Consider the following 21,504-nt stretch of genomic DNA (forward strand, 5'->3'; position numbering starts at 1 on the left):
TGCTCTTCACACAGACAGAAGACCCCTGGGGCCTGATGCCCCACAAGCACTGAGCTCTCTACCCATCTTAGACAGCAGTAAGTGGTGCTGGGACCATGAAGTGGAAGTCACTCAGTCGTGTCCAACTCTTTGTGACCCCATGGACTGAGGCCCGTCAGTTCCTCTGTCCATGGAATTCTCCAGGCAAGAATACTGGAGTGCATTGCCATGCCCTTCTCATGGGGATATTCCCAACTCAGGGATGGAACCTGGGTCTCCTGCATTGCAGGCAGATTCTTTACCATCTATACTACCAGGGGGTCTAAATGCTGAATCAATTCTGAGCTTTATTATCATTAGGAGGGGGTTCTAGACAAGGACAGGCAGTGAGGATGGCTCAAGGGGACGCCTAGCATGTCACAGCCCCAGGATCCAAGACCTTCTTGGGCGCAGGGCTGGGCACACCTCCATCTTTATGTTTGTACACAAGTTCACCACCAAGGTGTTTAGCCAAGTCCTGGAGAAAATTCATCAAATGTTGGACTCTCTGAAGTCTGGCTATGCCCAGGAGTGGAGCCCAGAAATGGAGCTATCTTTTTTTTTTTAAGAATATTATAAGTCCTTTATAACACCTGTCTCTAAAGAGCATAAATATCCTCCTTGAGTTTAAAGTGTCTAAATGAGTTGGTTTTTTCACATCTTAGCCCTGCTCTACTGCTGGTGTGCTCTCCAAGGAGTGGGCATATTTCCAGTGTCCACCCAGATGGCATGTCCCAGGGCAAGGCCAGGACCATGACAATTGATATCTGATAGGACCAGAGGTGGACACCCAAGCCATTCTCTTTTCCTCTCACCTAAACAACCCACACCTGACTCTCAGCACCCCAGCTTTTACTCCAGGCTCCCATTCAAGCTCTGGGATCCCAAGACCCAGACGGCAAGATACCAGGCTCTCAGCTATGGATGTGAGTCTGCAGAGGAGTTGGGGTTTGCCACCCCCGCTTCCTAGGAAAATCACGTGAGCTGTGGGAGAGTATGATCTCTAGGAGAAGGCACATCCTCAGGCTCTGAGAGCCAACCAACCCTGTTTCCTTCTTGAGAATATGAGGTTTTTACCCCCAAAAGGTCTTCAAACCCTTGATATGCGTGAGGCTCGGTCGAAGAAGAACTAGCGTTTACACTGCACTTCCTCTGCGCCAGACAGCATTTAGCAGTCGATTCATGTAAACTTCAAAGAACCCTGTGAAGCTGGTGCCATAATTTTTCCCACTTTACAGGAGAGAACCAAAGCACAGAGAGGCTAAGGGACTTGTTTAGAGTCACACAGTCAGTAAGAGCTGGGATTCTGAACAGATAAAACAAGCTCTTAACCACTTCAGTCAGGTTCTGAACTCACCAGAGCTCCACTCTTCCTGGTGAAGCCAGGAAACAAGAAGAGAGAGTGCGGCTCTGTGATGAGGAGTGGGGGGCCCCTTCTAGGTGTTCCTCTCCCAGTGAATCCAGGCACCATCAACAGCCCCAATCCCTGCTGGGCGGGCGGGCCCTTGGACAGGTAGACACGATGCAAAGGCCAAGTGTGCTAGCCAAGGGGCAGATAAAATGGGTTCAGGCTGACCTCTGCCCTGCCAGACTGGACCCAGGAGAGGGAGAAGCTGGGGTGGCATCTCCTCCCCTCCACAGGCCAGCCCCACCTGGACACAGTCCATAGATGGTGAAAAACGCAAAGTAGTTACCCCAACTCTCCACCTGTCACCTGCTTCCCTGATGACTCAGAAGGTAAAGAATCCACCTGCAATGCAGGAGACGTGGGTTCAATCCCTGGGTTGGGAAGATCCCCTGGAGAAGAGAACAGCTACCCACTCTAGTATTCTGGCCTGGAGAATTCCATGAACTCTATAGGTCATGGGGTTGCAAAGAGTTGGACACGAATGAGCAACTTTCACTTCACTCACTCACTCCACATGTCCAACTGGCCCTCATTACACCTCCATTGTCCTCTTGGGGTCCAAAGACTGAACCCAGTTATTCTCATGAACTCATGTATTCAGCCCTCTCTGGGTGACAGGCAATGAGGCCAAGCTCTCCCTTTTCCCACTGAAGGCTACCATCCATGCAGCTTTGGAGAAGTTGCCCAAACTTGCTCTGCCTCAGTTTCCCTATCTATGAAATGGAGTAGTAATGTTTACCTTGTGAGTTGTGAGATTAAATGAACTAACCTCTGTAACATTCCCAGACAATGAAAGGGTGGCAGAGTCTTAATAAAGGGAATTATTTATTAAGGGAGATCCTTCTACCCAATTGAGAGACCAAACACTGGGTATTCCTAATCAAGCACTAAATCTGAGAGAGAGAGAAGGGAGCCCTGAGTCCCGTAGGAGCCAATGCCGTATGACCAGCCCACCTCCCTCCGATTCCCTGTCGCTCTCACTGGTGCTCAGGTGCCCACAGGTCATCATCCCCAACAAGACTGGGCCACTGACCCCATCATGCCTCCAGATTCCTTCCCCATAACCCAGAGAGCATTGAGGAAAACGCTTCCAAGGGCGTCAACCAACAGATGGATACTAATAATTAGTCACTCAACCCCAGCGGCTGCACCTCCTTCCCAGCATGAGCCCAGCTTCCTTTTTAGAGTGACATTATGAAACCCTGCAGATGGGACAACCTACAGGGGTTCCAGTGTTCCTGGGTGGCTTAGTGGTGAAGAACCCATTTGCAATGCAGAACCGCTCCAGCGGGGTACTCTTGCCTGGAAAATTCCATGGACCGAGGAGTCTGGCGGGGTACAGAACATGGGGTCACAAGAGTCGGACACAACTTAGTAACTAAACAGCAGCAGGGGCTCCATCAATGGCTGCTCTCATTGCTTCAGAGGACAGTTCTCACCAGGGATGGCCAGCGAGGGCATCCAGTGAGGCCATGTCCGTCCAACCACCCATCCGTCTGTCCCAGGACACAAGAGCTGACTCCTACATGCGCCTGAACCAGGGAGGTTCTGGCCTATACAGAGGCCTGTCTTGTCCCAGAATCTGCTAAAAGTTTCCAGAGCCGAGGCCTCTAAGCCCTCCCCTGGAAGCTCCAGAAGGACTCCATTTGCAAGCTGGCCCAAGTGGAGAAGCTCGCCTGCCCGGGCCTGCAGCCAGGGAGGCTAGGGGAAACAAAGAGAGAACCTGAGCTCTTTGTATCTTTCTTTTTAACTCTTCTAAATTTATTCAGGTATTTAAACAAACAGAAACTACAGCATGCAAGGTGATTTTCCCCTTTGTACAACAGAACTAAGTACTCCATATCTCTGCAGAGGCTTGCTGCTTTTTTTTTTCCTTTCTTTCAGTAATATCAGGCAGACTTTTCGATGTTATCCAGTTTTGCACAGTCACTAGAGTGTCGCATCATGAATTATTAAATCAGTGCTTCGTGGTAATACATAATTTCTTATCAATTATTCATGCTAATGTGTGTGTAGTTTACTTAATTGTGTTATTGACGATCAAAAGTAATTTCCTGAAAGTCCTCAAGGACACAAAATTTAATCAGCGTAACTACTTTTCAGATGCAATGCTGTTAAGTATTCTTAATTTGCTCAACAGTTCACTTATTTATGTACCTTTCTGGAGGAAATACGAGTTTAATCAAACAATTAGATTGAAGAGTTAGTGTACATAAGGGCTTGAGCTTACATCGTTCAACAGAACATTCGTAATTACAGAGAAACGGAAGCGACTTTGCTGCTTTTTGGCAAATCGTTTCATCTTTGTACTCAACAAGCAAAATACAGCAGGAAGGACTTGATTTTTTTTTGTAAGGAGACAGTGTATTTTATCAAACGCTTTGCGGTAATCAGAGAACGAGGCACAATACATTAAGAGTGTTATTTGGGGGGCTTCTGGAAGGGAAGGTAAAAAGAGGGGCAAAGTGATCTGAAGCTAGAACCTTTGATTATAATAAGTGAAAGGAAAACAATCATAAAAGCAATAACGGTTTGCATGGAAACACCATGAGCAAGCCATCAGAGACTGCAACCTTTCTGGGAACAGATATCCCTGCCAGGGAGCGACAGAACCCACGCTATTGCACATTTCCCCTTTGATCTCTTCAAGTTCACTGTCCACACAAGAAAAAACAGACACACCCAACCAAAATGGAAACTTCTAGGAGATCTGGCCCTTTGGAATTAATTCTCTGCACACCAAAAGGGAGCCCTCTTCCCCTTGCTCCACTTCTGCACATACGCCATTCTTGTTTCCTACTTCTTTTCCCTTCCATTGGAAAAAAAAAAAAAAGAAGAAGAAACAGCTAGGGAGCCCCTTCCACGTGCCAGAGACCTGCAGACAGGAAGTTCATCCAGACGCGCACTTTTCAGAGGCATTCCTGGGGGTTCGTCCTCCTCTGAGGACTCTTAGTGTCTCCTGGACCAGAGCACTGCTTTCCAGATGGTCAGCGTCCCACCAACCTAGAGATCCAGTCCAGAGAGGCAGGGGCTGCAGGCGGGTGCTGCTGTTAAGGGCCCACACTTGCTCTGGGGCTTCAGTGTCAAGGTGGCAGCGCCAGTTCTTGGAGCTGACGGCCCATGTGGTTGGCCAACAGTGCCCAGTGGCAGAGCTACCACATCCCCCTGGGGACAGGCTCTGTCTTGCTGGCACCTCCCTACTCCCACAGCTTCTCTCCTTCCAACGCAACCAAGTCCACAGCCAGCATGAGAGAAGAGGGCACTGCTGCTCGTCTTGCTGGAAGGGACAGAGCTGGCTGGGATCTCGGCGATTGCCTGGTTCTTAATGTCAGGCGGAGAGTCCCATTTCATAACATAAGACTGAGCCCTGGGCATCTCTCAAAGATGACCCACGCCACAGTTCTCTGGGTTGATAAGACCTCCAAAGGCGGCCCAGGAGAGGGACAGGTAAGTGAAGGGGTGAAAAACTTGCCTTCTCTCCAGACCTCTGGGCCAAGATGGAAACCCCAGGGGTATCACCACAGAGCAGACTCTGGTACCCACGAGTACCATCGGGACCTGACACCAAAGAAGCTGAGACAGAACAGCCCCACTTGGGGGGGACTCCAGAGGCACTCTCCATTCACTGGGGGAGCTGTGGTTCTCGCTTCCTTTCCTGAGTCTGTGAGGAGGCCCAGGGTAGCAGGCTTCTTCCTCGCTCTTTGGAGAGTTTTCCATGGGGGCCGAGGCTGGGAGAAGCATGGGGGGAGGGCACGGCGGGCTTGGCCACTCAGGCCCCTCATACGCTCTTCTCGCGCTCACTCTGTTCCTTGCTGGGAGGGGTCTTGTCCTGGCTGCCATCGGGGGGCACCGGCTTGGCCACTGGGCTGGGGCTGCTGCTGGTGGACGGCAGCAGGTTGGCCGACTGCAGGACAGCCTCTGAGTGCTCACGAGCCTTCATGCGCAGGGCGGCCACGCTGGCCGTGCGGTTCGTCTGGCAGCCGTAGGTGGGGAGGAAGGAAAGTCCCATGGGGTCGGGGACACAGCACGAGCACAGGGGGCCCCCTGGAAAAAGGAAAAACAACAGGCTGCCATCACTGTCCACATTCCAGTCTCTCAGACTTAGGGTTGGGGGCAAGGGGTTGATTGATGCTGTTTATTTCCAAACACTTTAGGGAGAGCTGACAAGAGCTCAGGATTGATAGGACAAGGGATTACCACCAGAGCATCAGGGAGAACCGACCAGCCTTGGTTCCCTTACCAACAGGCTGTGTGGCCTTAGACTAGTATCTTGACTTCTCTGAGCCTGGGCTTGTCCTTCTATGAAATGAAACGATCCCCACCTCACAGGATCATTATAAAGATCCAATGAAGTAATGCCACACGCTCCAAACTAAGTGCCAAAGCATCCCCAAGAACTCTTAAGGGCCCTGCAAGGATGTTTTCAATTTTAAAGGGCAGGCGGAAGCCAGCCACATCTATCAGATGCCACGCCAGCTGCCACACAAGGCAGCCCACGGCTTCAGCAGGAGATCTTGCTGTGCTCCTTTCAAGGATGTCATATTTCCGTGAAGCCAGATTTTGCAAACACCACACAAATAATCCACACGGAACAGAAAATGAGGAGCGATGCCATCCAATGTGATTCCAACTTTAGAGAAGTCATGCAGAGCTCACTGATGTGCTTCCCATTAGAAAGTAATGGTAGCTCTTTAAGAATAAAAGAAAACTATTATTTTTCGTTCAATTTACATGTGCTATTTTCAAATGACTACTAAGCTTTTGGGACAGAAACACTTACTGAGTTGTTTGGACCTAACCATCTAATGAACAGAACTGCAAGTATTTTTTATAGCCCAAGAGAGACATGAAACATTAACCTGAGGTTCAAGGGACACTCAGGGCACCATGAACTAAAGTTTGGGAAGTTCTGAAGGTCTTGGTTGGGAAAGGACTCAGTACAGGTTCAGTGTGTGGAATGGGGCTTTGGAACAATGGTCTGTCCCCAAGGCTGCCGGCCAGCACTGCATGAGGCTCTCCAGGGCCAGGGCTGCATGAAGCTCTCCAGGGCCAGGGCTGCATGAAGCTCTCCAGGGCCAGGGCTGGGAGGAGACCTTTCCTTCCACGGGTCACCCTCGACTGTGCACTTAACCAGTGGCTGTCTCATGGGCGCCTGGCACTGTTCTGAGCCCTAGTGACCGCTCAGCAGGAATAAGGCAGCAAGAGCACCAGCATCATGGAGCACAGTTCCAGGGGAGAGGCACAGTGTAGTCCAGGCATGCTTCATGTGAAGGCAGGCAGTGGCGAGTGCTATTTAAAAAGTGAATGGAGTGTGATGCTTGGTAGACAGCTGAGTGCAATGTCAAAGAAACAGGGACAGGAACACCCAGGAGAGAACATGACAGCTAGGGAGAAGACCAGAGCAGTGGCACTGAAGCGGGGGCAGAAGTCACCTGCAGCAGGCATTCAGAGTGACCAAAGCCAGGGCTGCAGGGGAGGAGGACCGCCAAGGAGTCAAGGAGCCACCAGGGCCAGGCAGGATGCAGGGAGAGGAAGCTTCGGCAGACTTGAGTCAAGTGTCTGGAGCGTAACTTCCTTGAGGAGAGGATGGGGAGGCTGCTGTGATGATGAGGTCCCAGCTGATGGCACTCTTAGCTCAAGGTGGCCAGAGGGGAGGTGGTGAGAGATGGCCAGATTCTGGATTTATGCTCACGGTGAGCGCCTATACACATTGCTCACAGACTGTAGGTGGAGGGTGATGGAAAAGAGAATTCACAGATGACACCTGGGTTTGAATGAATGAATGGAGGTGCCATTTCCAAGATGGGGACCAACAGAGAGAAAGGGGTGTACGTGTGTGTGTGTGTGTGTGTGTGTGTGTGGAGAAGGACATGGAGAGGCTAGCCATGGAATCCTGAGGTCCTAATGACCATCCAAGCTCTGCAAACAGAGCTGAACCATGCTGGCACCCCCACAAGGGCAGGCATGGGGGCAGGAGACACACAGGCCTGCATCCAGACTGGGTGGGTGGGCTCAGCTGCTGGCCTGACGTGATTTGAGAGATTTCCTGAGCCTCTGGACAGGTCAAATGGCGCCCCCCACCCACCACAGCCTCTGCCCCAGCCAGTCTGGGCCGGCTCCAGAGACTATCCCACCAGGGGAGCAGGGGATGGTGCGATGAGGCCCTGCCAAGGACATGGGAGCCAGTGCCTGTCCCTGAGGCCTGAGCCCAGGAGCGGGCAGCAAAGCCAGCCCGTCTAGGTTCCACCCACCCCTTGGCTCTTCTAAAAGTGCTCACCAGCTTTGGAAGAAGTAGCATTGCAAATAGGGAGTAGTTTTGGACCAAAATCCATATCTGTTGAATGAATCAAAATTCCCCCCTGTGGTCTTCAAGACCCTGAGTGCTGGGGCCCCCACTGCCCCCTCCTCGTTCTTGTCATGCGCTACCCATGCTTCCTTTCGGATGTTCAAACCACCATCACACTGAAGCCCTGCACAGCAGCTGTGCTCACTGGAGCAGGCCCTGTACGTACCAGCACCGCAGTTCTCAGCACATTTGACTTTGCGCACCTCGGCTTTGGAGCACTCCTAGGCAGTGGGCTCTATCCCCTTTTGCAGATGAGGAAACTGAGGTGGAATAACAAGCGGCAGAGCTGGACCTCACACTAGGCAGAGGCTGCTGCTGCTGCTGCTAAGTCGCTCAGTCGTGTCCGACCCTGTGCGACCCCAGAGACGGCAGCCCACCAGGCTCCCCTGTCCCTGGGATTCTCCAGGCAAGAGCACTGGAGTGGGTTGCCATTTCCTTCTCCAATGCATGAAAGTGAAAAGTGAAAGTGAAGTCACTCAGTCATGTCCGACTCCCAGTGACCCCATGGACCACAGCCCACCAGTTTCCCCTGTCCCTGGGACTCTCCAGGCGAGAGCACTGGAGTGGGGAGCCATCGCCTTCTCCACTAGGCAGAGGACTGGCGCCTTAACAACTATGTCCCTCTGTCTGGAGAGAGGGCACAGTCCCTCCCCTATTTTGGACCCTTCATCGGGTTCTGCCTGGGAGTGAAGAGACCTTTCCTCTGACTCAGGGTTCTTGTCTCTTTTTAGGGCTCCATTTGACCGTCGTGGCCTCAGGGAGCCCCTCGGGACCTTCTGTCCAAAGCAGGTTCCCGGGTTATACTCTCCGTCAGAGCCTCGTGCTCTGTCTTCACACCGGCCACAAACAGCAGGTGGGTCACTAATGGTTTGGGCCTGGCTTGTGGTCTGTCTGCCCCACACACCCCCAAGGGGGCCTAAATCACTCCTCTGTCCCCAGCCCTTAGCACAGCACCGGAACGGGCCAGGCCTTGAGAAATAGCTGTGGCGGGCAGAAGGGAGACAGGGAGGGCCGCCAGGCCTGGCACCCACTCGCGGGATCAGCCCTCAGGAGGCAGCCTCAGCAGCATCAACCATGCCCGCAGCTGGGGCATGCCCAACCTCCTTTCCCAGGGACAGGCTTCCCTGTACTGGAGTCAGGCTTCTTTCTCTCCCCGGAAGCACATTTGGGCATCTTTCTCTTCCTCTCCAAGCCCACTCAGAAGCAAAAGGAAACTCACCCTTATAGCACCCACTGTGGTCCCTTGTCATCATTCTGGCCGCCCTGAGGGGAGGGCATCATTCAGCCCCACATTCCAAGTTAGGAAACAAGGCTCCAGGAATTGCCCAGGTCCACACAGTTTATTACAGAAGGGGGCCTTCTCCTGCAGGTCGTCCCCTTCTCCTCGACTATGCTGCTGCTGCTGCTGCTAAGTCGCTTCAGTCGTGTCCGACTCTGTGCAACCCCATAGACGCCAGCCCACCAGGCTCCGCCGTTCCTGGGATTCTCCAGGCAAGAGCACTGGAGCAGGAGGCCATTTCCTTCTCAAGTGTAATAGGAGGTTAAAATGCAGCCGTCACTTTCTGCCTCAATTCTAATGGAGGGGCGGATGCAGCAGGCAGCAGATGGCAAGATGAGTGTGAGAAGAATCACAAGCGCCCAGTTTATACACAGAACTCTGAGAGCCCGTTCCACAACCTGCACCCCTAGCTGGCTTTCGCCTGGTCGCATTTCCAGTGACAGCAGGAAGCAAACAAAAAGTTAAAGGGTTCAAATTCCACATCCTGCTGGTTCTGCTTCTCCCAGCGTGCTCACAGGCAGCCACACACTGACAGCAGTCTTGGCCTCACTGAGACCGGGGATCGCGATCTTGGGCTGGAACAGTGCCTGTGCCCTGAGCCCAGGGGCCACGCCAAGGGCCAGGACTCACCCAGCAGGGGAGGTCTTCCTCCCCTCCAAATCCCTCCTGGGGGGAGCCAAGCGGGAAGAGGACAGAAGACGGAGCACAGTGAACCCTCTCAGCAGTGGAAATATTGATGATTTTCCTTTCTGTGCCTGCTTAGAACTTTTCTGAGTTTTCTACAATACCTGTGCATTTCTTTCAAACACATAAGTTTGATTTTAAATTAATGTTCAAAAGAAAGAAGACTGATACTAGACCCCCACCCTCAGCACATTTGGGGAGGGGCCACAAGGGGCTGGGGGTCTGAGGGCAGCTTGACTGGGGCTGTAGGCTGCGGGGGACCCTCAAGAGGCCACAGTCCCCAGAGCCAGGCCTGGGCAGCCAACCCCATGTCAGACAAGCCCCAGAGGGGCAGGCTCAGCATATGTGTCTTGGGCTGGTTCTCATCCCCAGCAAGGCCGTACTTTGATATGACACCAGAGAGGGTGTTGATCAGGCTATGACTCGGCGATGAGCTTGTCACCTGCGAGATGAAGAAGTGCCACTTGGACAAGACACAGCCTCCTGGATCCGCAGCCTACGCCTGCTGGTTCACGTCTGCAACAGGCAAGTCCCCACGAAAGTCACTGATAACTACATTCCTGGCCCACAAAACCCAGATTCAGAGGTGGAAGATATAAGTTAATTCACAGAATGGAGGGAGGGACAGAGTCTATGCGGCTTGCCCACTTCACCCCCCACACTAGACATGGGGAAACTGAGGACCAGATGAACCCAATGACTCTGGGAGACTCTGCTTATAAACTCTAAGGGCTATGCATGCAGCCTTTAAAAAAAAAAAAAAGGAAATTCCAACATAGGCAACAACATGGATGAACCTCAAGGACATTATATTCAGTGAACTAGGACAGTCAGAAGAAACACAAATTCTGTTTGATTCCACTTGTATGAGGTACCCAGTAGAGTCACATTCGTAGAGACAGGAAGTAGAATGGTGGCTGCCAGAGGCTGAGGGGATGTGAGTGAGGGGTGGGGTGTAACAGGTACACAGTTCAATTTGGAAAGATGACAGGGTTCTGTAGATGGATGGTGACGATGGTTGTACAATAATAAGGACATATTTAACACTTCTGAACTACACACTTAGCCGTGGTTAAGATAGAAATTTTACCATATGTGTATTTCACCACAATTAAAAATAAATTCTTCAAAACAAAACTGTAAGAGCCAAGGGAAAGTGAGGTCAAGGTCCTCGAGAAGATGAAGACCACTCAAGATTGGGACTCCTTATTGGTCCTCCAGTGGGTGAGGACCCCCAAAGTGTCTCAGGCCACACACACACACATGTCCAGGACCAGCACCCTCAACCCACCCAACCCCCCACACCTCTGGCCGAGGAAGCATCATGGTACGCACACCTCCCTCGAGTCCTTTCTCTGTCCCTTGACTGTAGAGCACCGGTCAGGCGGGGATTCCCAAAGCAGGACATCAGACCCTGAGAGATGTGCCCAGGCCAACAAAAGTCTTTGGCATGAAGCCGTCACAGACGTCTCCCTCTTTCCTCATCAACACCCCAAGTCTGGAGAGCAGCTGACTGTCTATCAAAGGGGGGGGGCAGGCAATGCTCTTTGTGAAGTGAAAGTCACTCAGTCTTCTCTGACTCTTTGCAACCCAATGGACTATATAGTCCATGAAATTCTCCAGGCCATAATACCAGAGTGGATAGCCTTTCCCTTCTCCAGGGATCTTTCCAACCCAGGGATCGAACCCAGGTCTCCCGCATTGCAGGCTGAGTCTTTACCAGCTGAGCCACAAGGGATGCTCTTTGGTGGAGACATAAATGTCTGAAAGCCACATGGAGGAGTGCTGAAAAAAATGAACCACTGCGACTCACCTCCTCTCTGCTCTGCCCTGCCCTCCCTGGATGAGAACACAGAAGACATGCCGATACAGAAGGCAGATACAGACAAGACCAAGAAAGGCCATCTGAACCAACAGACAAGCTCAAAGGCAAACACGGAAACAAATCGAATTCAATGATATTTATCAGGGAAATGGGTAAAGTCTACGATCTGTGCCCAAAGACCCAGCTGTCCAGAGGGGGATGTATCTCAGCAGTAGAGCATGTGGTCAGTATGGCTTCAGAGTAAGTTCACGGTGAACTTACTCTGTTCACTGTGGTTGTGGGTTGCCCTAACAGAGGCAGAACCTGCAGAAAAAAGGAGGGTAAAGTCACAGTCAGACCGTCAGGCCAGAGGGAGGAAGCTGTAGGGAGGAGTAAAAAGTGAAAGAACAGGGCCTTTTAGGCACAGTGGACATGAGGAAACTGCCTCTCCCTGGTTTAGGGCAGAGTAGAAGCAGCAGATGGAGGGAGAGAAGGAGGGGTTTCTTTCCTTTACCATCAGTGTGGATGGTGGTCTCTTTCTGAGGGTGACACATTTCTGGTCATGGACACTGAAGCCCCCTTGACAGGATGTTGTAGAGAATCTTCATGCACACTACGGGCTAACAGACACATTTTTAAATCCCCTTCAACAAAAAATGAGTGGTTTTAGAATGGGATGTGAATTATAAAGCTATGTCGTCCTTCCAACTTAAACATGCTTGCAGAATTTCAACTGATTTCAATTGAACTTAAATTGTCCAAACACCAGCATCTCCCTTAATTTCCATAACCATTTTTTAACATAGGGGAAAAAATGATGTCTACAAATAGGATCCTTTTAGACCTAACTCTTGATTTCTCCATGATTTCACAGAACCAACAGCAATGAGATTTCTCCAAGTGTTCTCCTGCCCGAACAACTTCATCAGCCTGGAGCACTGTTGACAACAGAAATAGCAAAGTATGAATGCATCCTTTGCAATGCTCAAGGCAGCAGATGACCCCATGGTCACCAGGTGAAAATCCAGACTCCAAAACATGCATTTTGCCCTCAAAAAACAGGCTCAAGGCCCTCACCACATACGTGAAGACTTCCAAATGCACGGCTAACATCACTTTTCTGTCTTACAAGGCTGCCACAAGCTAGAAAGCAATGAGATTGTTAATAGCAGAAACATTGATGGACAATACTGAGATAAAAGACAAAAAATTTATAAAACAGCCAAAACATTCAACATGCGTGGTAACCTGGAGCCGTTTAGTACAAGGCAAGCAAAGTGGCAGGCTTTAGAATGGCCTGAAGCTGTCGGTCCCTGGCCACAGGAGCCACCGCAAGGGACCATGATTGAAAGGGCTCCGAAAACCACACCAAGTCTGTGTCTCCTAGTGATGGGGTGACGTGGAGTCAGCCACGAAAGAGACTGTCCTCCTCTTGTAACGTCAGGGTGGTAGCAGATACTTTAGCAAATGTCTGCGCCAAAACCGAGTCAGAATTATCAACATGCTATCAAATGAGAACGGTGACAGGCCACCTGTGGTCTGACAGCCAGTGGCAGCCTGCAGACGAGGAGGAAATGGGCTCTGAAGTTTGACTCCTGGTTCCACTGTTAACTGGCCATGGGACTTCACACCGTCTTTCCAAGCTCCAGCTTCCTCATTTATAAGAGGTAATATATCCACCTCTATAAAGCACCTAGTACTAAGTCCTCCAACAATTAGTATTTCCATGACCACATGCAAAATAAAGGGCAAGAGTAAGTTACAGTGCACAGCTTGTTCTAGTTAGCAGTTCAATTCAGTGACCAGCAAGGAACTAGACTTGCTGTGAGCATCCCCGGGAGGACACACAGATCCTCCTCGAGATGCGCGGCTGTGCTGCGAGCATCCTCCACCCTGCCTTACACACAATCCCGACACTGGTCTCACAGCTGGGGGCTTCCCTGATGAGCCCATTCCCATCAGAGAGAAAAGTAGAATAATTTATAGTGGGTTACCATTTCCTTCTCCAGGTAATAATAATTTATTAATAATAAATAATTAATAATAATAATAATTTATTAAGAATAATTTATTCTGCCAACAGAATCTTGAGGAGTGAGCTGACAAACTTTAAAAGTCTCATCTTTTAATGTCTGGATTTCCATACTTGGGGCTCTAGTTTTCTTTTGCTTTTTATCTGTCAAAAAGCTAAAATCATGAGTGGTCTAAAAATTAAATTAATACAAACAAAGTCATTCCCATGTGGCAGATAGCAACAAAAAATTATGAAGAAACTAACCACCCAATTCTAGAGAATTGACTGAATAAGTTATAATCACCTTATTGAAAGCACTAAACTATGACAAAATTATATTATAAGAGGATATTTGGTGCAAAAATATAGTAATAGTAGAATATTAAATTTTAAAAAGTAGGTTAAAAAAAACAGTAGGTCAAAATTATCCCATTTTGTGTGTGTGTGTATATATATATATATACATATCTGTATATACACAACACATACATATATACATAGTACATATGTGTATATGCACATGTGCAGCCATATACCATATCAATATAAGGTCACAGGCATGTATAGTAAATAATACTATTTAGAAATAGAAAATATTTATAAACTTAAACATTTGATTTTTTAATTCTAAATAAGCTTTAAGATACATAAATTTATTGGAGATACATATTTGTAAATGGGAAGAAAACAAATGTACCAGTAACAAACATTCATCGTGGCTGATGCTGGGTGCTAAGATTATGAATAAGCTTTATATTTTTCTTTGTGTTTTGTTGTATTTTCCGCTTTTTCTAAATTGACCGAGCATTATTCTCACAATAAGTGTCTTTCTTGTGACTCCTGATTTCCCATCTCCTTTCATTAAGATGATGGGAGAGATGCTCTCCTTTAGAAGGGCGTTCCACTGAGGTTTCTAAGGAGTAAGAACTGTGTCCTCAGCACCCAGCCGAGACTCCATGGCTGCTAATGGCCTCAGTCTGCACTGGAGCTATTGACTGGCAAACATGGAGCTGAGGACTGGCCATGGAAGACCCACCAGGAACATTTCATCGATTTCCTGTTTGGTGGGGATCGAAGTCAGTGCTCCCTTGCATGGGATGCAACCCAACCTGCCAGCCAGCAAAGCCCCTACAAGGCCAGGACTTCTTCCCTCTCACCCACCACAGGTGCCATCACCCAAGCCTGTGCAAGAGCCTCCTGCTCCCCAAATGCAGACTGAAAATTGTTTTGTTTGGAGAACTTACTACCTCCTGGACACTAAATTAAAACGCACAATTAGATTTCCATTAAGTTACAGCAAATTCTGCTGAATTGATTTAATCGGCCTACATTGCTATATGACATCATGCTTTAAAGGCTTGGCCTGAACATAAATACTTAATGTAATAAATACAGTCTGAAGCATTTGATCTCCTCGGCAGTTTAATTGATCTACTACAGAGTCTGACAGGAAAGATTAAGTTAGTTCTGTCTCGTCTCTGCCAATAGCACATTTTCATCATATGAAGGCACAAGAACGACAATTTCAGTTACAAGCAGAGCTGTTGCACACCGATTTTTTGCTAAATGTTCACGTTAAGGGTAAGACTATTGAGCAAGTAAGTGCACAAGTAGATTTATGAAACTTTTCATATACATATAGTTCATTTCTTTTTTGCTTCATTGCAAAGTAGAATAAGCATGTTCTGTGATTCCTAATACCAGATCCTTACAGTTTGTAAAGAGTGTGGGGTAACAGTGTTGGCAGATGCCTATGATATTTAAGCAGAGATTTTTCAGTGCCGTGGCTAAGTTTGTTCACCAATAATCAAATATACAGTAGGGTCCAATTCACTCAGGTGACTTCTTTCACAGAACTCCCAAAGCGCTTTCTCCCATCTCTGTGTTACGGTTCTTATTGCCTCTTTAACAGGAGTTATGTTTATTTTTGTACCCACCTCACCTCCCAAACTTGCAGGGTAAAAGCCTTCACCTATCCTCACCCCACAGCCCTGATTCTAGAGCTAAAACGTCCACTCTGGATACAAAGCAAACACTCGATTACATTTGGGGGAGGGAGGGAGGAAGGGGAAGTCTGTCTTTCTGGATCTAGGAAGCACATTTTGATTCCTCAAAGTTGCCATCTCCCAGGTCCTAATCTGCCTCAATACCCCATGAAAAGAAAAACTATGGTCACCACAAAGCTACCCAACCTGATTAATGCCAAAATCCCCAGGTTCATTTGGCAGGTTACTCTGGGGTGGTTTAGTTGCTAAGTCGTGTCTGATTCTTGCGAGCCCATGGACTGTAGCCTGCCAGGCTCCTCTGTCCATGGTGTTCTCCAGGTAAGAATACTGGAGTGGGTAGCCATTTCCTTCTCCAGGGGATCTTCCTGACCCAGGAATCGAACCCAGGTCTCCTGCAGTGCAGGCAGATTCTTTACCAACTGAGCTACAAGGGAAGCCCCTACCCTGGGGAAGTAGATGCTAAATCCCTCCCCGTCAACCCCACGTGTGCACGCACTGTCCCGACATTTGTTTATTCACCCAGCAAATGCTCCCTGATGGGAGTCAGCTCAGCCAACCACTCCTTGTGCTGTGGCCCAGTCTGGGGCCAGGATCGATGTCCCGTTTCTGCTTGGATGCCGTTGAGGGGGCAAGCAAATGACGCCAGCACCCAGAGCCAAGAGCCCTGCTCAGCAGGGGAGCAACAGGGACACACACTCTGGGTGGTCTGATGCCAGTGAGTGCCACCCTCCCTCCTTCCAGCAGCCCCCAGAATGGGCAACCTGCCCCCCTGCTGGCTCTGGGCATAAGCCAGGACCTCTGCTCAGCTCTGCACTCCAGGGCCCCATTGATTAGCAGGAAGGGCAAACCCATCAGCACCCATAGGAAATGGCTTCTGGAAAGTGAGTTGCAGTTTTTAAAGCCAGAGAATGACAGCAGGGGCCTGTAAAAGGAACAGAATCAATATGGGGTGTGGGGACCTGGACACTGGGGCACTTGGGTCCCTGGTCTGTCTTACCTCCGGCATGCACACTGTGTGACCTTGGGCAGTCCTAGCCACCTCTGAGCCTCAGTTTCTCCCACTGTATCCTGGAGAAGCGGGGGTAACATACTCATCAAGGAGATTCCTTCCAAATGTTAAGTGCTGGCGTTCTCCACCCCTGTCTTCCTGACATCGCCTAGGCACAGAGGAGCTAGGGCTGACCCAGCCACATCCCCCATGAGGACAGATCAGGTCTAGCCCTCGGGTGCCCTGCTTCTCCGGCACCTGCACCTTCGGAAATAAGCCAGGGGTCCTGCAAGGTCGCACTGCTTTCCTGAAGCTGCACACACAGTGGACCTTAGGCCGGGAGCCTCTCCCACTGAGTAGTCAACTCTGCAGGAAGTGGGATCCTCTGCCTAGTCAGACTTCACTACCTTCTACTCTGCACCAGCCTCTGTGTTAAGGGCAGAGGTGAATGCCTTGGAAGGATCTAGAGGTGAGTCAGATAAGGACTGTGCCCTTAAAGCACTTATAGTCAGGACTGGGAAGTTAGGTGAGTTCAAAAACAAACCTCTCAGGACTTCCCTGGTGGTCCACTGGCTAAGACTTCCCACTCCCAATGCAGGGGGCACAGGTTTGATCCCTGGTCAGAGAACAAGATCCCACACACCACAACTAAATTCCCACATGCTGCAACTAAAGCCTGGCAAGGCCAAATAAATAAATAAATATTTGTTTAAATCCCAACTCACGTCACAAGGCCAGAGTATCCTCAATACCTGTGCAGTCAGTCTCCCCAGAGGGCCTTCGATGAACCACACTCCCAGTGTTCATACCTATGTGCAATTCCCTCACTTGCATCTGAGCTGGCTCTGTGAGCAGCTTCCATCAATAGAATTCAGCAAAAATAACACTGTGCCTGTTCTGAATGTAAGTCTTAATAAGACCTGGCATCTTCTGCTTTTATAATCTCAGAATCCAACCACCATTCAACTCCCACCAAAGAGAGAGAGAAAGAGAAAGACAGGGCACTCTCAGCATCCCTGCCAGGGCACCAGGCACAGAGGCCTTGCCATCCTGTATGTATCAGCCCCAGCCACCATCTGAATGCAACCTCATGAGACACTCTAGGCAAAAGCAGCAACAGAACCATCCAGCTGAGCCCAGCCCGTCCTTGGAATTGGGAGAGACAATAAAACAGCTCCCTGCTGCCGCTTTTATTAACTAAGTTGGGGGGTAAAGTAAAACAGTACTGAAACTCAGAATAGAGGTTATCAGGGAAAAAAATTTACGAGCAAATTTCTTCAGGATCATAGACAAAAAAGCCCTAGACAGAATATCAGCCAGTCCATCTATATATAAAAAGAATAATATGTCACCTCTAATTTGGGTTAATTCCAGGAATGCACAGTTGGTTTAACATTAAACAATCAACCAATGCAATTTACTGTATTAATATTTGAGAAAGAAAAATCCTGTGGTTTTCTCAACAGCAGCAGGAAAAAGTATTCCATGAAATTCAACATCCCTTCATATTCATGATTTTTTAAAGTAATAATTAAAATAAAACTCTTAGAAAACTAGTGCAAGAGGAAAACATCTTCACTTGATAAAGCACATGTTAAAAATAAAAAGGCAGACAGCAAACACGATGGTGAAACCTTGGTGAGGCTGTGAGAGCTTTCCCCTGAGATCAAGCATGAGGGCATAAAGCCAGGAGCAGTCACAAAGACCAGCTATTGTATGATATGATTCCACTCAGTTAAATATGTGCCAGTAACAGAATGTCCACAATCTGTAGAGACAGAAATATTAGTGGTAACATGGGGCAGGGAGGGTTGGGGGTGACTGACTGCTAACAGGTCTGGGGTGATGAAAATTTTCTAAAGTCGATTGTGTGATGGTTTCACAACTCTTGTCTATACCAAAAAATCACTGAGTTGTTTGTTTTAACAGATGCATTGCATGGTATGTGAATTGTATTTCGATAAAGCTGTTACTGAAGAAAAGAACAAGGCAAGGATGCCTATTCTCACCACTTCTGTTCAATACTGTGCTAGAGGTTCTGGCCAGCACAGCTGGACAAGAGAGAGAAATAAGTGCAGTCTGCCCTTTCGTATCCCCAGGTTTTACATCCTCAGATTCAACCAACCAACTGAAATCAATCTGCCAATTGGTTGAATACAGAGATGTGAAACCCTCAGATATAAAGGACCAACTGTGCTCACGATATTACCACATCTTCTATAAGGGACTTGAGGATGGGCAGGTTTCAGTATGGCAGGTGGGGAAGGGCACCCTGGAACCAATCCCCGTGGATACCCAGGGCCGACAGTATAAGGACTGGAAAGGGAAAGACGTATTATTGTCGTTATCTACAGATGATCTGATCATGAACAGAGAACACCACAAAAAAATCGACAACTAAACCTAATTACACAGATAAATCTCCCACATATGCTGAGTCAAAGGAACCAGGCAGGAAAAAGACATCCCATGCGATTCTATTTATATGTATACACATGTATCATTCAAAAAAGTTCAGACTGGACAATAGCGTTTCAGAACGCCTACTCAGGTGGCTGGCAAAACTGCATTACCATTGCGGTCAGCATAACAGTTTCTTTTAGGGGGAAGAAAAGTGACATGAGAAGAAGGGGGCTTCTAGGGTACAGGCAGAGCTCCAGAAGAAGGCTGGCACATGAGTGCCTAAAATTATTCAGCAAGTTCTACATGCATATTTTCTGAATTTTCCTGATTATCATAGTTCATAACAAAATAATCACAACACAGAGGAAAAAGTGATTAAGAGAATTAAGGGGAAAACATTTCCAGGGGCTTGAAAGAGGAAGAGGCTGCCTCCAGTTGTGAGTTTAACCCTGATGGGGAAACACTTATTGGCCAGTAAAGCCCTCCCAGTCTCAGACTCTGGACGCTTTACCTTGGTTTGGAAGCCCAAGGGCCAAGTCGGGAGGGCACATTCTGGGGTAACTACGGGGCTTTGTTCCCAGGAAGGACATGGCCAGACCCTTTCCCAGCACTGGATGCCCTGCCCCTGGCCTCTCGCCTCATCCTCATACATGTGATGCAGGCTCAGAAGGCTACTCTGCAGCATCGATTGAGCACGTACTGCATGTCAGAACACCCTCATCTGGAGGGACCCAGAGGGATGGAGCTAGGCTAGAGTTGGGACCAGGTCTGGCTGCCCCCGGGCTCCTCCCCACCTGGGCCGCCCATGGGACCAAGGCCTCACCTGGAGTGGGTGGAGAGAGGAGCGTAAGAGGAGGTCAGACCTCCTTCCTCAGCTCTGCTGCGCTTCTCTCAGCTGAGGCCTGACTCCAGGGCTCCACAGACGACACGGAGCGTCCCCACAGGACTGCCTTGCCACGCAGGCGGCCCATCTTCCCTCCTGTCCCCATCTTGTTGAGGACGGTCAGCTGTGATGCCCCGCCTAGCCAGGGACAGCGGCTCCATGGCTAAGTTATGAAAGCTCTCCCCTGGCAGCTGTAAGGAGTTTCCACCTCACACCCAGCTCTCCAAATCACAGGTTAGACACAGCCAGGCTAAGTACACCAGGGACAGGGCCTCCGCTGACTGTGGCCCGTCCTGCGGCCAGCACTTCCCCGGAACAAACCCAAGCACTTCCCTCGGCCATTAATAACCTCCTCTGCATTAATGAATTGTGAACACGAGGCTGGCCATTAAGACAGTGCAGGAAAACTCTTTGTGTTGCAAAGGCTTTTTCTCTGGACATTCATTACTGTTACACAAACCCTGGCTTCATGGGGGTAGGGTCCTGCTGCCTTTTTCTTTTCTGGTTTCCGTAGGACATCCAATACAGAAATACCCTGACTGCCTGCCCGGTCAGGATGGGCCGTCTCTGACCACCCCAGAGTACAAAGCACATCACTGGCTGCGTGAAACCCCAGGGAGGGAATGAGTGCCCTGACCAGCAAATCTTACCAGGGATGGGAAGGAGCCTCTATCACCGCCAAAAATCAGAACAATGGGGGTTACAGGAAATAGGTGGATGTCGGCAGCGATAAGGACTTCCCACGTGGCACTAGCGGTAAAGAACCCACTTGCCAATGCAGAAGACACAAGAGATAAGCGGGTTTGAACCCTGGGTCGGGAAGATCCCCTGGAGGAGGGCATAGCAACCCACTCCAGTGTTCTTGCCTGGAGAATCCCATGGACAGAGGAGCCTGGCAGGCTACAGTCCATAGGGTCGCAAAGAGTCGGACAGGACTGAAGCGACTTAGCACATCTGCATGAAAGTGATAAAGTTCACAGAAATAGGAGAAGCTTGGAAGAAAAGACATTTTATTGAGTCTTAGAAATGAGTGGGACCCAGTGACTTGGAAATGAGAATGGAGGAATCTAGTTAATAATGATAGTGTTAAGTCACACCTCCCACTGGTCTAGAAGCCTCAGGTATTCTAACTCATACTCCCCCCATTTATTCCTATAAATTCAGTCCTATAATGTCAAGATCCCCAAATTTACAGATGAGGAAGCAGAGGTAGAGATTCCCGGTATTTTACTCAAGATACACATGGCTAGGGACTTCCCTGGTGGTCCAGTAGTAAGAACCTGCCTTCCAATGCAGGGGACACAGGTTCGGTCCCTGGTTGGGAAACTTAAGATCTCACATGTCACAGGGTGACAAAGCCCACAAGTCACAACTAGAGAGCCTGCATGCCAAAACTAAGAGCCAATCCAGACAAATTAATCGATTAATTAAAATACATAAGTAAACCTCAATAAAAATTAAAAGATTAGCATGGCTAAAGAATGGAAGCGTGAGAATCCTCAAGGCCACCCAGAGCCTTTGCTTAAAGCTACTGGGCTAGTCGGCTGCTTGGTAATTAAAGGAGGAAACTTTCACAAGTGTGTGGTTTTCAACCACATGGCTGTCTCACCACTGGACAGCCTCCTGGCCCCTCTGTTGGACTCAGCCCAGTGCCCACCCAGGGGCCTGCCC

At 49.2% G+C, this 21,504-nt stretch overlaps 1 protein-coding gene across 1 annotated transcript in view; it reads right to left on the reverse strand.

Annotated features, from left to right (window-relative positions):
• Positions 1-3,161: 3,161 nt before the first annotated feature.
• The window catches only part of DRGX (dorsal root ganglia homeobox), a 33,651-nt gene continuing 15,308 nt past the window's right edge, over positions 3,162-21,504 (reverse strand). The window contains exon 6 of the mRNA XM_025284919.3: positions 3,162-5,470. Coding sequence (XP_025140704.1) covers positions 5,205-5,470 — 266 coding nt within the window. The 3' untranslated portion in view covers positions 3,162-5,204. The remainder of the gene's footprint in view (positions 5,471-21,504) is intronic.

The sequence above is a fragment of the Bubalus bubalis genome, chromosome 4 (assembly GCF_019923935.1).
Source record: "Bubalus bubalis isolate 160015118507 breed Murrah chromosome 4, NDDB_SH_1, whole genome shotgun sequence".
Taxonomy (NCBI): domain Eukaryota; kingdom Metazoa; phylum Chordata; class Mammalia; order Artiodactyla; family Bovidae; genus Bubalus; species Bubalus bubalis.